The sequence below is a fragment of the Populus nigra genome, chromosome 2 (assembly GCF_951802175.1).
Source record: "Populus nigra chromosome 2, ddPopNigr1.1, whole genome shotgun sequence".
NCBI classification, from domain to species: domain Eukaryota; kingdom Viridiplantae; phylum Streptophyta; class Magnoliopsida; order Malpighiales; family Salicaceae; genus Populus; species Populus nigra.
In genome coordinates, this window is record NC_084853.1 from 27,244,044 (window position 1) to 27,261,667 (window position 17,624).

The 17,624-nt window shown below is 33.4% G+C and overlaps 1 protein-coding gene and 1 pseudogene across 2 annotated transcripts; both read left to right on the plus strand.

Moving 5' to 3' along the window:
• Positions 1-2,250: 2,250 nt before the first annotated feature.
• LOC133682632 (uncharacterized) lies at positions 2,251-6,337 on the plus strand. Of its 2 annotated transcripts, none has more exons than XM_062106058.1 (9): positions 2,251-2,914; positions 2,996-3,208; positions 3,314-3,514; positions 3,805-3,912; positions 4,021-4,158; positions 4,268-4,519; positions 5,123-5,443; positions 5,532-5,705; positions 5,865-6,337. In XM_062106058.1, the coding sequence occupies exons 1-8, from the start codon at positions 2,372-2,374 to the stop codon at positions 5,697-5,699; spliced, it is 1,944 nt and encodes a 647-aa protein (XP_061962042.1). In that variant the 5' UTR covers positions 2,251-2,371; the 3' UTR covers positions 5,700-5,705; positions 5,865-6,337. The 2 variants fall into 2 exon arrangements, with proteins under 2 accessions (XP_061962042.1, XP_061962041.1); XM_062106057.1 differs by having other exon boundaries at positions 5,870-6,337.
• A 5,703-nt stretch (positions 6,338-12,040) lies between these two features.
• Positions 12,041-14,471, plus strand: LOC133682900 (uncharacterized; annotated as a pseudogene).
• Positions 14,472-17,624: the final 3,153 nt, after the last annotated feature.

Below are 17,624 nucleotides of genomic sequence, written 5' to 3' on the forward strand. Positions count from 1 at the left end.
AATCAAGGTAAGGGTTGCCCCTTTACCTTTTTAATTATTTAAAATGATTTGTAATTGTTAGTTTGCATTGAAATTCATATGTGTTGTGTATAATTGCTATCATAAGAAATTATGCTGATAAGGCAACACACACACACACACAACCGCAATGACAGGACCAATAATATATCTTCCTAGGTTAATTATTGCATGAAAAAACATCAAATTAATGTTTTTTTATTTTTTTTATCATTTTGATGTATTGATATCATAATAAAAAAATTATTTTGATACATTTTCAATTGAAAAACACTTCACATCACATTACCAAACACGAGTGTTTGTTTTTACATGTGATCTCTAAAAAGCATCTATATATTAGTTTTAGGTATCCTTCATACCATAACTTATAAGAACAATTGTTTCATTTCATAACAGAAATAATATAATATGTATTGATTTTAACAACTTTCATTAATGTCAAGTCTTAATAAAGCATCAACCGATGTTATAGGAATCTTATAATTATAATCATTTTATAATTTCTTTTCAAGAATTTTGTCCTAACAACTTTATTTTTACTCTATATGTATTAATCAAACATAAAATAATATTAAAGATAAAAGATACTTTTATTAATAATAAATATATTTTGCATGGACAAAATCAGTGTCACACATAACAAATTAATTGGACAAGGGCATATACATTAACAACACACACACAATACATTGAAACCTAAGGAAATGTAGTGTTTTCAATATAGATGCAGACTCTTATCATTAATTTACCTTTACATTTGCTTATAAGATATATGGACAACTCTTTTGCTTTTAGGGTTTATTATAGGGAGTTGGTGAAAGAGAAGATATGCTCTTTTATGGATAGGCTATGCCAACCATTAACTATCAAAATTAAACTTGCGTGCTTTATCATGGCTAGGTCATCCTAACCATTGACTTCCAAAATTAAACCCATTATAAAAAAAAAATATTTTGTTTTTCTCATAATCTCATTAAAAAACTCCATGAAAAGAGAGGATAAAAAATAAATGCTTCAACTCATTGCACATAACCAAGACAACCACCAATACATCATACAAAGTACTTAAACTACACAAGTTTACCTTACAAAAAAAATTCCTAGCACTAGATCCACTTCATATGGTGTATAGTGTAGGAGCCTAATAAATCAGTAAAAAACAATTATTGTAATAGTCTAACAAAAAAACTCAACTATCAAATCAAAGGAAAATTTGTTTAATAAAATTAAGGATCCCCTTACTAATAACTGACTAAGAAGATGGAATGGATGGTCATCCCCTAAAGAAGGACCTAGTTTAAAAGGATGGATTTTGTCTTAAATCATGATCGGATGAGGATTGATTTGTGAAATACTGGTTTTGTTTGATAATGTGGTTTGATTTGCCTTTTAAAATGCTTTTTGCTTGAAAAAACATCAAATTAATGTTTTTATGATCATTTTGATGTGCTGATATGAAAATTAAAAAAATAAAAAAAAATCACTTTAATGTATTTTCAATTGAAAAACACTCCACACCACATTACTAAACACGAGTGTTTGTTTTTGTGTTATACCTAGTTTTCAAAGTGCTTTTTAAATTATTTTTAATTTGAAAAGGTATCAAATTGATGCTTATTGGCTTTTTTTTAATTATTTTGATATGTTGATTTTAAAAATAAAAATATAAAAAATATCATTTTAATATATTTTTATCTAAAATTTTTTTTAAAAAAAATATTCTACACCACATTAATGAACATACTTAATAAATTGAGTTAGGGGTGAGTAAAAAAACCAACAAACCGAGAAAATTGAATCATGAAAAAAATTGATTAAGCCGATTAGAATATTTTTTTAAAAAATAGGTTTGATTCGGTTTCATGAGCTTAAAATAAAAAAACCAAACCGAACTAGTTTAGTTAAAAACAAACAAAATCGAACCAAACCGAAAAGAATCCATTAGAAAGTAAAAAAAAACCCAAAATACAATATAATTTTCAATATTTAATATTAAATTAACCAAACTGAACCAAAATCAAATCGAATCGAACCAAATTGAATCAAAACCTGGTTGATTGGAACTGGTTTTAGTTTTTTATATATATTTTATAAAATTTTAATTTGATTGTTTTTATAGGTAAAAGCTCAACTGAAATAAAAATAATTATTTCTAATTTAGGTCATATATAAAAGTTTATTTTATTTTATTATACCGGCCCCCCCCCCCCCCCCCCCCGCCCGCGTATATATGTGTGTGTATCGCCACCGGCACGACATCTTGCGTTTTAACCAAACCCTATAAATCATCCACGAAACCGGAAAAAAGAAATCTCCGGAGAAACCACGACTATAGTATTAAAGAAAAGAGATGGAAGAGGAGGAAGCAGAAATATACGACGGAGTTAGAGCACAGTTCCCTCTAACATTCGGCAAACAATCAAAATCTCAAACACCTCTCGAACAAATCCATAACACCACTATCCGAAAAGCACCACCCACCTCCGCCGCCAACGCCGAAACCCAATCCTCCTCTTCTAAAGCCTGGCCCGATTCTCTCCGTCCCACACCTAAATCATCCTCCAAACCCACCCCTTCACTTGGACCGCCACCACCGCGGCCTACTGGTTCCAATTCATTCGTCGCCCATGTTTCGATTGGACCTCCTCGACCACAAGCTCGGGGTGTAGACGACGAAGATGATGGGGAAGTTATGGTGGGGCCTCCGAGGCCTCCGCCGGGACTGGCTGCTGCTGCTGCTGATGATGATGATGATGATGAGGAGGAGGAGGAGGAGGAGGATGGTGTGATGATTGGACCACTTCGTCCGCCGGAACCAGCGGATTCGGATGAGGAGGATTTTCTGTATCGGATTCCAACGAGTAATGAGATTGTACTTGGAGGCCACTCTAAGGTAACTCTAGTTATGTTTTGATAAAAAAATGGTGAAATTTTGCTCTTGGGATTTTAATTTGAGTGACTGTTTGTCTGTCAGGTTGTTTCAGCTCTTGCTGTAGATCATACCGGGTCTAGAGTTCTGTCTGGTAGTTATGACTATACAGTTAGAATGTACGATTTTCAAGGGATGAATTCGCGTTTACAATCATTTAGGCAGCTTGAACCATCTGAAGGCCATCAAGTTCGTAATTTGAGCTGGAGTCCTTCCGCAGACCGGTTTTTATGCGTCACTGGTTCTGCTCAAGCTAAGGTATGATTTGTTTATTTCTTCATGTGGGTATCTTTGGTTATTACCATTTGATCGGAACCACGGCAAGGATTGTGGAACTCTCGTTTGTATTTGTTTGTGTCTCAGATATTTGACCGTGATGGGCTTACACTAGGTGAGTTTGTCAAGGGGGATATGTACATTCGTGACTTGAAGAATACAAAGGGTCACATTTCTGGATTGACTTGCGGGGAGTGGCATCCTCAAGCCAAGGAGACAATTCTAACATCATCAGAGGACGGTTCACTACGTATATGGGATGTGAATGATTTCAAAAGTCAAAAGCAGGTTTGCTGTTTTTTCAAGTTGCTCAATTCTGCTACTTGAAATTATGATGAGTTCCATACAACCATTATGTTTTGGGGAACTTGGTTGCACTTCATTTGACAGTCAACGAAGCTGTTTTAGTGGCTCCTAGGATGCTTTTTTGCATGTGCAATGGAGGGTTATAGTGTTTCTGTTTCCATGTGTGCTTATGGGTTACATTAATTGTGATATATTTGAAAGTGTTATTCTCATTCAACTAGGAAATATATGAAAGAAGGTAAACTAACATTGCAGTTGTTCATTTTAACTAGGTCATTAAACCAAAGCTTGCTCGGCCTGGAAGAGTTCCAGTTACCACATGTGCTTGGGATCGTGAAGGAAAGCGCATTGCCGGCGGCATTGGAGATGGTTCTATACAGGTTTGTGTTTCTGAATTGTGGTTGTTGTCTTCTTTTTTTCATTGAACCCTCTTTCACTACAGTTATTTCATTTTCTTGACACACATGTTGCTTAATTTGTATTCACAGATATGGAGCCTTAAGCCTGGATGGGGAAGCAGGCCAGATGTTTTTGTTGAGAAGGGTCATTCAGATGACATCACTTGCCTCAAATTTTCAAGTGATGGACAAATTTTACTCTCAAGAAGCTCTGATTGTTCACTGAAGGTGGTGATGAAATATTCATTTAGAGAGTATTGTGTTTTCACTTCACTAATATATGTTTATTCTCGATACTTATCACACCCTTCTTCATATCTATATTTTCATGTGTTAGGTTTGGGATTTGCGGCAAATGAAAGAGGCCCTTAAAGTCTTTGAGAATCTTCCAAATAACTATGCTCAAACAAATATTGCATTTAGTCCTGATGAGCAGCTTTTCTTGACTGGAACATCTTTTGAAAGGGAGAGCAAAACTGGAGGTGTATTGTGCTTTTACAACCGGGCAAAACTTGAACTTGTTTCAAGAGTTGGTATTTCTCTGACTAGCAGTGTTGTGCAGTGTGCTTGGCATCCAAAGCTAAATCAGGTAACACCAAATGATATATGCTGCTTTATTCTTATTGTCAATATAGGTGGGGGCTTGGATGCACCAAGATATGATATATGCTGCTTTATTCTTATTGTCACTATAAGGTGGTCTTGGATGCACCAAGACATTGCCTGTATGTTTATTTATTTATTTATTCTTGTGAAAATGAGGGATACATTAGTTTTCCTCAACCTAGGAGCATTTGTTTCGTGTAAAATATTTTACAAATGGTATTCTGGTTAAACATTTTACATGGAAAAGATTTTATGATGTTTGGTAGCAATGAAATGAAAAATATGGTGGTGATGGAATTGTGAAAAGAGGATGGTGGTGATGAGTTAGTAGTGTAGAAAGTGACGACAAAAAGAGTGGTGGTGGTATTGGTGTGGTGAAATAGTTGGACAATTGTGAATTGATTGATGTGCGTAAAGAACTTTATGAACTTAAAATATTTTTCAACAAATGAACAAAATTTATAACAAACACAGGAAAATTTAGTAAAATATTTTACGCAAAACACATACCCCCTCAGTAGCACTTTTTTTAATACACATGCCCATCCATACAAACTGAAGCCTTGCCTACTTTGTTTGTTTAAAGATCTTTGCAACAGCTGGAGATAAAAGCCGAGGAGGAACCCACGTACTATATGATCCAACCTTCAGTGAGAGAGGAGCTCTTGTATGTGTTGCATCCGCACCTCGGAAAAAATCTTTGGATGATTTTGAGGTGCAGCCCGTCATTCACAACCCCCATGCACTACCCTTGTTTAGAGATCAGCCAAGCCGAAAGCGTCAGCGAGAGAAAACATTGAAGGATCCCCTTAAGTCCCACAAACCTGAACTTCCAATGACAGGACCAGGTTTTGGTGGAAGAGTTGGTGCTAGTAAAGGAAGCTTATTGACTCAATATCTTCTTAAGGTCATGTTTCCCGTCTAACCATTTTCTCATCGTTATTTAATTCTTAATGAAGCCAGCGGGAAAAACTGACATTTGGATTTCATTACAGCAAGGGGGAATGATCAAGGAGACATGGATGGAGGAAGACCCACGAGAAGCTATATTGAAGTATGCTGATGCTGCGGAAAAAGATCCCAAATACATTGCTCCAGCATATGCGCAAACCCAGCCTGACCCAGTTTTCGCAAAGTCGGATTCCGAGGATGAAGAAAAATGATGCAGAGTATGATGATGTGTTTCATTTGCTACTCATTTCCCTGTAATGGGATTTATAATATTTTTCCTTAGTTGTGACAATGTAATTGATTGGCATGTCTAAGGAAATTCTTTGCGCAGCTTCCATCATTCTATTGATTTTCAATGATTTTTATTTGCATGCAAGGTCAGGTCGGTCTGCCTCTACATCAACCTGAATTTTATTTCAGAAGCTGAAACACTGAAGTGAACATCAATGAATATGCAGAGGTATCGTAATTTCTCTCATGCAATGCTCATGGAAGTGATTCCATGAAATCACAACCTGGCTTCTACAAAATAGGTTTTTCATGGCTTCTACAAGTTTCTAACATAAAAATAGAGACGAAAATGGTGAGAATCCGGAAGAGGATCTGCTTTCTTTGCCCATGGTTATGTATTTTTAGGCTATTTTTGTAGCTTTTGTATCGAATGTTCAAAATATTAGGAATTGGGTGCTTGTGGAGGCATCTGCAAAATCTAAGGCAGTCAAATATGGTTTCAACTAAGGTGATTGAACTTGTAGAGTACTCTGATTCTTGAGCAGTTTATTCGTGTCTACAAGTGACCAATCAGTCTTGTATATTTGCCATAATAGATATTTTTGTAGCCTTTGTATCATATTGCATGTGTCTTCAACCGATACTACAAACAATATCAAGATGTTTCTATATTAAGAAGTTCATTTTTCTGTTTTCCTTGCAACTCTCAGCTAAACATCACCAATTCACGGTTGATGGCTCCAAAAGCCTTCTGTCAGTAACAGCAGTAACCGAGGCCATCATCCTGCATTGCTTAGATTATCATTGTTACCATCTGGAAAGATTGCTCCGGGACTTGGAAATGATCAAGTTAGGAGCTCTCATGCTCAAAGCTCGACAAGCGAGAGCCTGACAGCACGGCAAACAGTTGTGTGTCTACAAAATGCTGCAAAACCCAAAAACCATTGAAAGCCAATTCGAAAATCAAGTCTGCAAATCAGCTTGTGAAAACAAGAATGAACGGAAGTGGACTTTTAAGGGAATGAAAGTCTCCTGAATAAATGATCGGTCCCTGAAGGGAGAGAGAGAGGAAACAGTAAGAACATATGGAAAGTACCATGCTTAAAGAAGTACATGCTCTCAGATCACGTGAGAAAGTCTTAATGGAGGAAGTGATGCGTGGACAAGATTAGAGGTTTTTATCTTCGAGTCAGCAGGTTTGTGCTGTATACCAACCTGCAAGAGAAAAAAGCAGTATCAAAACGTTCTGGATAATTCTATTTTATGGATGGTACTTGTCGTAGCTAGCCCCCAATATCCTATTTTATTTGACTGATTAACTCGAGTTACTACAACGAAGGATTAGATAAAGCACGTTTCACACAAAATGTTCATAGTGGAGGCCACCCCAAGTCCTAACACAAACCATTCCGACCCAATCACACCTATATACATGGAGGCCAGATCAACAGCTCCAAAACAGAGAAGTTGCCGTAAGGTCTTGTCACACCACCTGATTGATTCTTCCTTTGACCGAACCCCTTATTCAATGGCTCCCAGTAAACTAGCATATGATACATCCCAGTCAATGGCCATTGACCGGCAAGTATTTATTCCCAGTAATTTGAAGTTTGTGAGCTCTTCAACTACAAACTGACAAGGATGTCGTTGCATGGAACAAGATTTTTGTGAAGATGGAAGAAAACTCCCTTCAGATTTATCCAAAACTGGCACCGGCCACCAACCACCAGCCCAATGCTTGGCCAACAATAGAACTTTCCACCATCACTTGATACCAGTCTCTATCTTTCAAAAAACTGAAAGGGATATCAAATATGTCCTTTACTCATTTTCATTGAGATCAATTAAATCTAATAAACCTTGTCTACATCCAGCATAATGATTTGGATTTGTAGCAAGTCCATGACAAGCGAATTTACTATCAACTATTATTCATGCATATAAAATATAGCTCCAAGACATAATTTTGAGTGGTAGTTTTTTCATTTTCATGTTTTTGAATTGTTTGGTCATCTCTTTCAAGGCAAATTGCTTAGAACATGATTCCAAACAAATCACTGATTTATTTCCTTGAAATCACAAACAAAAAGGTAATTGGTTATGAATTTCTTCAATTTAACCATTAATTAATTCTAAACTTTGATTTTCTTGCAATTTTATCTCTGATTTCAATCAATTGACTTTGTAAAAATTGAGTTTGGTCCTCTAAAATGTAAATCTTCTTGATTAAGCATAAATTAGACTCCCAAACTTAATTTTTACCAAATAAATCCCTAAAGAAATTAATTTGATCCATTAAAAGTATAATTAAGTCCTTACACCAAATTAATTCTTAAACATAATTTAACTTATAATTCGACCCATGATTAAATCAAATTGACCTATTAAAAATCTAATTAAATCCCTGGATTTAATTTTTTTATACAAATTCATCCAATAATCATTTAATTTAACCTTGAATTTACATTGTCTCTTCAGCCTTAGGTACAATAGGGTATGATTAGTATCCCAATTTTATCCAAAACTCCACCTTGATTCATTTACATATTTGAAACCTTTTCTAGTTTGTTTTTGCCTAGTTGTCGGTCTTTTTGTTATTATTACTTTTATTTTTTATTTTTGAAAAGGAAAAAAAGTAAATTTGGGGGAAGAACCCAAAAATAGGTTATAACACTAACGTTTCTCTAGTAGAAAAAAATTAAATCGTGTGGGGGTTGACTTGATCAACTTAAAAGGTCCAAAGGCAACCTAAAAGATCGCTAAGAACATAGTTTGACTAAAAAAAATCAAAATATCTTTTTTTTTAAAAAAATATTGCGATGACAATTTATTATAGATCGATCTGGGTTAACTTGTTAAATCCATGACTTGGGTCATCATAATAATCTCATATAAAACAAATCAAAATAAATTATGATGCTTAATTCCCAAGCAACCTAATGTTAAAGGATGAAATTAAATAAAAAAAATAACCCAAGTAAACTCGGGTTAACATGCCAAACTTGTGACTTGAGCCATGAGATTGGGATAACTCTATACAAATCAAATCGAAAAAAATTATAAAGTCTTGATTCCCAATAAATTTATTTTAAAAAGATGAAATTAGAAAACAAATCAATTTTAAAAAAGGACACACTAAAACTGTTGAAGTCTTTCGAGGTTAACCAACAAAATGTATGACTCAGGTTATGAGACTGAAATAACCTTATGGAAAACAAACTGAATAAATCATAAATATTAATTTCTAATCAACCAAATGTTGAAGGATGAAATTGAAAAAAAATATCAATTAAAACAAAAAACTTGAGTCAATCAGGTTGACTCGCTAAACTAGCGACATAAGTCATGAGACTAAGATAACCATATAGAAAGTAAGCCGCAACTAATCATGAAACCCAATCTCTAATAAACCACATATTAAATGATAAAATTAGAGGAAAAAACATAGTTTTAATAAAAAAAATCAAAGGCAAAAAATATATTTATTGCAAAAAATAGTGTTTTTTGAGGTGATGCATAGTAAAAGCATAGTTATGAAACCCGGTCCGGGAGTTGACCAGGCTAAGGGGCCGAGTCCCAGGTCACATAAATTGACTTGAGTTAACCCAGGAAAATTAAAAAAAAAAATGTTTGAGGTTTTAATATCCCATATGAAAAAGTTAAGAAATAATCCATGTGGATGTAGATTATATATGTTGTAAATAATGAAGTTTAAAAGATTATTTCAGAAGGTTTTTTAATCCCACTTTTTATGTTCTTTTTTTAAGTTGAAGTATTTAAACCAAAAATATTTCTTATGTCACATTGAAAAAAAAAAACACAAACATAAAGTATATATACCAGTGGGCTTCCAATCCCACACTGAAAAAATAAAAGTCTCGTCTAATATCTATGTAATGAACTTTGATATATATTAGTAACCAGTAAGGAAAGGGTGGCAGGCTCATGTGTATAAGGTTAGGCCGAGCGTTATAAAAACATTTGATTGCCCCCTATGTGAGTGAGGCAATGTCTATGCTCTCTCGACCTTGTCTTTTGCCTTTATTTATAATTTGTTTTTGTCCCTCTTTTAACTAAAACTACAATTTTTTTGTAAATTGTTTTTGTCCTCTCTTTAACTAAAACCACTATTTTGTTTCTCTTTTTTATCCCTCCTTTTGTTACACATAAAGAGATTCATACACAGTTTTAAAAAATGTGATTGATTTAATTTTTCAGAATGTTAAAAAATGTAATTTTTTTTTTCACATGGAAATGTTCATGGACATGCTATAGAAGTTTTTATAAGAAAAATAAAATGTCAATTAGATCAAAGATTAACTTTTTTAGTTTGTTATAAAAATATTGACATAAAAAAATACGGGTCTTTGCTGGGTTTTTTCGAGTCGCAGGTTGGCCAGGCAGGTCAAGTAGAATTCACCGGGCTAATTGCATGCCCGATATTTACCTTCTTCATACCCAGCTAGGACCCCGAGTCACTCGAGTCCTAGGTCAATCCATCAGATTAGGCCGGGTCTGATAACTATGAGTAAAAGTACTCTTTTAGTTTTGTAATAATAATAATAATAATAATAATAATAATTAGTATAAATAAAAATAGAGAAAAAAAAAATAACTAAGTGCAAAATTAAAAGTTCAAAAACCTTTTAACACAAACAAACTAAGCGGCTAAAAACCTGAAACTCTTTTTTCTGATTTGAATGAACAATGATGCTAGCTGTTATTGCTTCTACTTGAAAGTAGTCAATAGTTTCTCCTTTGTCTGAGTGTCTTTAGGATATTGTTTGACTACTGTTCTAAGATAGAAGAGACATAAACAGTGGAGACAAGACAAAAAATAAGACTAAGACAATTATGTTTGGTAGTGATGTATAAAATAAAGTGATTGTCTCTGTATCCTGTTTGTTTATGGTGGACAAAACATAATAAAATATGAAAAAATTTATTTTTCCTTTAATATGTATTGTTACCAAACTTATATATTTTAAAAAATTTGATATTTTTTTACTTTAGTTTATATCAAATGTTGAAATTAATAATTTATAATAATCCTAGTAATAAAACCAGGACTAATTTGACGATTTGATCTAGGGCTTCAATAAGCCCAAGTTTAAGAAAAAATAGAAGAATGATTGACTTACCTTATCTCAATAAAAAACTCAAGTGAACTCAGGTTAAAACATGGGCCAAAAACCCATTAATTGTTTTGAAATAAAAAATAAAAATTTTAGGCTAGCTGAGTTGACCCTCTTGACCCATGACCTGAAACCTTGCCTTGGGTCGATTTCAGAGTCAGATTTTAAAACTAAGATAATAATTATTTTTATCTATATGTTGACTTTAGTTAACTCGTGTTAATCCTCCCAACCTATTACCTGAATCTTGCCTCATTTAACCTCTAAGTCAGGTTTTAAAACTACAATAATAACAACTTTTATTCTTATATTGACCTGGGTCAGCCCGAGTTGACCCACCTGATCCATGGCTAGGTCCCTATCCCGGGTTGACCCCCAAATAAAGTTTTAAAACTATGATAACAATCACTTTTATTTTATGTTGACCCAGGTCAACTCAAGTTGATTCTCCTAACATGTGACCTGGATCGACCATCGAGTTGAGTTTTAAAACTATGATAATAACCACTTTTGTTTTTATGTTAACTCGGGTCAATGGTCAATCCCACTCGTGACCCGGACCTTGCCCCAGATCAACTCCCAAATCGAATTTTAAAATTATTATAATAATTATTTTATTTTTATGTTGATTTGGGTCAACCCAACCCGTGACCCGGGCCTTGACAAGTGACCTGATATTTGCTCTGGATTGACTCCCTAGTTGTGTTTTAAAACTATAATAATAATCATTTTTATTCTTACATGTTTTCGTTAGATAATTTTGAAATTGAGAGTTTTTTACAAGGATATTTTATGAATGAAAAATAATAAATATTGTTTCTAGAGACTTGTCATTTTTGTAACTCATGTTTTAAAAATACAGATATTCACTTTAAAACTGTCTCGGAGACAAATTTATTGTCTTTATTTTTGTCACTTCAGCAAAACACATTTCTGTCTCTATTATCTTTATTTTTTTTAATTCCAAGATAATACTTGTCATCTTTGTAACTCATGTTTTGAAAGTATAGAAATTTATTTCAAAACTGTTTCAAAAACAAATTTATTTTTATATCTTTATTTATGTTTTTTCAATGAAACACATTTATGTATTTAATGTCTTTATTATTTTTTCCCAAGATAATAACCATACACAATTTAAAAGTGGCCAACAAAAAAAAAAAAGGAAAAAAGAAACGAAGAGAGGAATGGAGCGATGGATGGAAGCCGAAACAGAGAGCTAGATTGCTGACCTTGAAGCTACCCATCTCCTCTCAACACTCCACTGTTCTTGAACTTAAAGTACCATTAATTAATATTTTGCTATTGCTATCAGTCCCATCATTGCAATTTCTTAGTGATTCTGAGAGCTCAATCATTTATTCTAATAGAGCTAAAGCCCATGTGAATCTCCTTCTTGGGAAATTACAGTCTAGCTCTTACAGATGGTCAGGAGGGAATTAAGCTCTGGCAAACCAATGTTAAGACACTGTATCGAGCTGCCAAGGCATCTCTGTCATTGAATTTGTTGGTGGAGGCAAAATCTTATAGTGAAAATGGACTGAAGCAAGACCCAAATAACGAAGCACTAAATTTGCCCAGGCAGAAAAATTTACTGAAGATGGAACAGGATAAGCGTGAGGCTGAAGTTTCAGAGGCTAACCTTGGATATTCTTGGGTTTTAGAATGGAAAAAAGCTGCATTTGATACGGATTTATGTAGAGGCTAGCTACCTGACAATATTCTTCTTTACTTCAACTGTTTTCAGGGCCTACTCTACTTTCTTCAACTGAAGGTTGGGAAGGCAATGTTCCAAGAACTTGCTGTGTTGAGGAAACCAGTACTTGATATAAATAAAATTCTTCACTGGCCACTTCTCTTTCTGTTCGTAGAGGTTATGTCCACTCTTCATTGAAGACTTTGTTTGTGAAACTGACGTGTTTTCAGCTCATCTTGCTACTGTTCTTTCTGTATGCAGTGTTCTATCGAAGACTTATAAATCATGACTCTCTTGCTACTGTCCTGTCTGCAGCATAATCCCATGTAACAAGCCTCTACTAATGTGGGTATCCAGGTTCATTTCTCAACATCTTGAAACCCTGTAAATAATAAAATATCAATTTAATTCCTTAATAATATATATATATATATATATATATATATATATATATATTATTTGATGATAATTTAATAAATTTATTCAATTAAGTTCTAACTTAATTTTTCTATCTCTAAAATTATAATTTTATGTTTGAATTACATTCTAACTCTTAATTTTTAAAACTTACTTACAATCAAGTCATACTTGATTAATTATTCCATTTTAATATCCGACCAATGATTTTTATGTGTGTGACTCATTAGATTCTCTAATAAGTTGATCCAAATATAAATCACAATCCTAAATAAAATAAGATTAAATAAATAAATTTAATTAATTTATTATCAATTCAACAATTAATTGATTTACATTTGAAGATCAAGTATAATATCTAGTAACCAGTTATGATCCCTAAATATTAGAAAAATCATAAGTGATTTGACTTAATCTTTTAGTGACTTGTTTCTCAGTATAATTATTATCCATTCATCAACAATGTTTCGATTTAGATATTATAACATAGAGTGTGTTTGCTCTGCTAATTTATATTTGTTCTTAACACAATAGTCATTGATTTTTTTTAATAAAACTCTTTTCAAATCATCTTATATAGTGATTTACATTCAAAATTATTTGAGAACAGATTGAATGTTTTTTTAATTCACCAAGGGTAATTAATTCTCTATTGATTACTCAAACAATTTCACATAGTCATGTAGTTCTAGTTATATTCAATAATTTTCTTTACAGAGCATTTTTATCCCAAAAACTTTTTCTTTACTCTACATTCATTAACAAAATATTTAATGAATATTAAAAATAATTAAACCTTCATTAATAAATTAAATATATTTACATTAACAAAACGAACATCCTATGTAACCAATCCAACAGTAACCACTCTCTTTGGTAAACACATGCTTGCTGGACACTAGAATGTCACTGATGTTTTCAGTGGTTGCTCGGTTGCAGACACATGGGCAGCCATGGTTTGCGGATTTGCTGTAGCTTGGATCCTAATTGGCCTTGACAAGTTGGCTGAGAAATTCCAATATGATGATCCTATGGATGGAGCACAACTTTATAGAGGGTGCGGGGCATGGGGTATCATCTTCACTGCATTGTTTGCAAAGGAAACATATGTCAATGAAATTTACAGTGGGAAACCTGGGAGGCCATATGAACTGCTGATGAGAGCAAGGTGGAAGGCTCTTGGCGGCACACATGGCTCAGATTTTGGTGATCACAGTATGGGTGAGCTGGACAACGGGGACATTGTTCTGGATTCTGCACAAATTCAAGCTTCTGAGGATCGTAGTGGGACGAGGAGATGGCAGGAATGGATTTGACAAGCCATGGTGGATTAGCATGTGCATATTATGATGAACATGACACACAAGGCAAAAAGAAAAAAAAAAAGAAAATCCTTTATGATGATAAAGGTATGTTCTTCGGTTGCTTGATTTAGTTTCAGGAACAGCATTTGTCTTAATTTGTTTGCCTGTGGCATTTTCTCAGCCTTGTACGGTTTAGACTAGAAACCAATGAAATAACTCAAGAAATTTGGATGGACGATGAATTCCTTTGAGAAGATGAGTGCATTGCAATCTAAAATCTGAATTTCATTGTTTAAAATCATTTATTTTCCAGGATATCTCATGTTTGAAATTGTGGAAGTCCCTGGAAATCATCACTGATAAATTTGATAATTTCTGGTGATTGAACACCATCAAGATCCACTCCTCACTCGATCAGCACAAGGCATCAACAGGATGGTTTTAGCAAAGGATCTCAAGAACGGTCACTTTTCTCATCATTGATGTCGCTTGGGATTTTTCCCACAGCAAGTATAGAATAGCAATCCCCCGAAGACATGGCACGGTGGCGCCTACCGATTGCAACAGCTACTTGAACCATTGTACGGAGGAATTGGAATGCTAGTCAGGCTTTCAAGTTTTAACAGCCTAATATTGTTCATCTGCCCAGAGACACAACTAGCCCCGTCAAACCAATGCATGATCAGTGACTTTCCAGCTCCCGCTGCTCGGCTCCATCTTCCTCAGGCAACACCTAGCTGCTGCTTTTTTTATTTATTTTTCTTCGTGATCAGTATGCACATAAGCAAGCCCACCATGGCTTGTCATGTCCTTTCCTGCCATCTCTTCTTCTGCTGCGATCCTCAAAAGCTTCAACTTGTGCAGAATAAAAAGCAGAGCCCCCATTGTGATACACACCCAAGCCACGATCACCAAAATCTGCGCATTATGTGCAGCTAAGAGCCTTGACAGAGGAAGCGAAGAGGAGAATCTGATTTTAATTGTCGTTTTCGGTATCGGAATCAATCAGCCATAAATTAGCTTCCCACCCTAAAAATCTAGATGAACATATACTCCTCTAAACGTGCAAACCCCACTTATCTGTGAGATCGGACAAAAGGCTTCGAGCTGCCCTAAAATGATATGAATCAACATTAATTTTTCATACTTCTCTGAGCGGTGGGAAGCGTTAAAAAATATTTGATACACCGTGTGGTGTTTTCACTGTATTGATCACAAAATAAAAAATTTAAAACTTGAATTTAATAGATTTTTCGTCATTCACATGATTTTGTGATAAATACAGTGGTAATTTCGCATTTTTAAAAGAGATTAATATTTTAGAAATAAATACATAATAAATTTATTTAGTTACCCTTGTAATCATAAAACTCTACACTTGGGTTAAAGGATTTATTTGTCTTTTCATTATGTTTTTTTTTATATAAAATATTATAAGGTTTAGACCAGGACAATTCCATATTATATAAAAATTAATTAATTTTTTTACAGCTAAGTTGTTGGTGAGTGCATAGCTTGGGACATGTTTGCACAATTAATTAAAGCGGTGTGTGCAACAACTTTAAGGGACGAGAATTTTGCAATCACGATGATGTCAAAAGCTCAAGGCATCCCCGTCTAGATAAGGTGGCTTGTGTAGTGTTTTGTGTGGCAGTTTGGTTTCGACAACATTTTTTTCTCTTTTTTGTCATGAAAAATGTGTTGACCAAGAATTTATTATTATTATTATTGTTGTTGTTTTAGGATATCTAATTCAATCCTCTTTTTAATTTTTTTATATGATTTTTATCTTGATATCTTTTGTAAACTTCAAATTTGATTTCGATTTAACCCTTGACTGAAATGTTATTTGCCCTCTTATTTTGTTTTAGTTTTAGATTTGAGCCGTTTTCTTTTCATTTTGGGTTTTTATTTTGATTTCTTTTGTAAATTGTTTTAATATTTTTAATTTCACCCTTGAATCAATGACCCCTTTATTTTTTTTGGGGGTGGGGGGTGGGGGTTGATATGTTAGTTTTCCTATTATTTTGTTTTAGTTTTAAATTTGATTATTTTTCTTTTGATTTTGGTTTTTTTTTTATTTCTTTTATAAAATGTTTGATTTTTTAAAAAATTCACCCTTAAATCAATTAATATTATTTCCCCCCTTATTTTTTTCTCGACATTTGGTCCTCATTATTGTATGTTACTAAGTGTTTTTTTTAGGGGGGGTTGCTTTTGTTAATTTTTTTTAAAATTTTATCCTCTAATATTGAATTAATTAAGAATTGAAGGTCGTGGTTTTCTCCAGTTAGGTTACATTGAACTCATAACCGAGGTAACGGGTTCGAAAGGTTAACCCGGGTATATTAACCTTGTTTCTTTTTTTAATTATTTTTTTTTAATTTTATCTTTCAATACTTTACGTTCTATTTTTTTTCTAGTTTCTTGAAAACTATCACGACCTCATGCATGAGTTGCATGTCAATAAGTGCGTTCAGGTTCACTTGGGTCATTTCTTCCCCTTTTATTTTTGAATTTCTCTGTGACACTCTTAATTGAATTGAAATGTACCTTTGTTGATTTTTTTAACAAATGTATTTTTTTTTATCATAATCACTTTTTTTTCCTTGGTTCGATGCAACTGATGTCGTTATATAAGATCAGCTTATTTGACATGTAACATCCTTTTATCCGGGATAAAACACTAATCACATATCAAATGGAAAACATGATAATTTGTTTTTATAAGTTTTCATATAAAAGTCTATTGAAATTTCTACCAAAATTTCGGCAGAGTCTCCCCTATACCGGGAGGTCCCAAGTTATCGACATTTAACCTGTTTACACTTCTAATATCCCACATCTTATAACTCAATCACGACCCAATCATCCTAGGTCTCAATCGCACGAACATCATCATCATCACAACTACAATATTTATAACATACATTGAACAACAAATATCATTATAGAGGAATAAATGAGATAAACACACATACATGAAACATGATTATATGAATTTTAGAGTTAAGTTCATCTATTCTAGTTTAAATATTAATTATACAAATCAAGTTATATAAATGTTTTAATATTACAAAATACAAGGATATACTTTCTAGAACTAGATAACAAAAAGTGAACAAAAGTTAGGAACTACTCCTGTCGTGCATACGATGGTCCTGAAACAAAATTCATCTTATTAAAACATGAATATCATAATAAATATAGTAACACAAATATCCAATAATTTAATAAGGTAAACATGTATTCATATTCTATCCACTTCTTCCTTTTTGTTTCTATTGGAACTTTTTCTCATGCAACTACTAAAACTGTTTCATCTTCCATTTTTAACTTCCATTCAAGATTCTA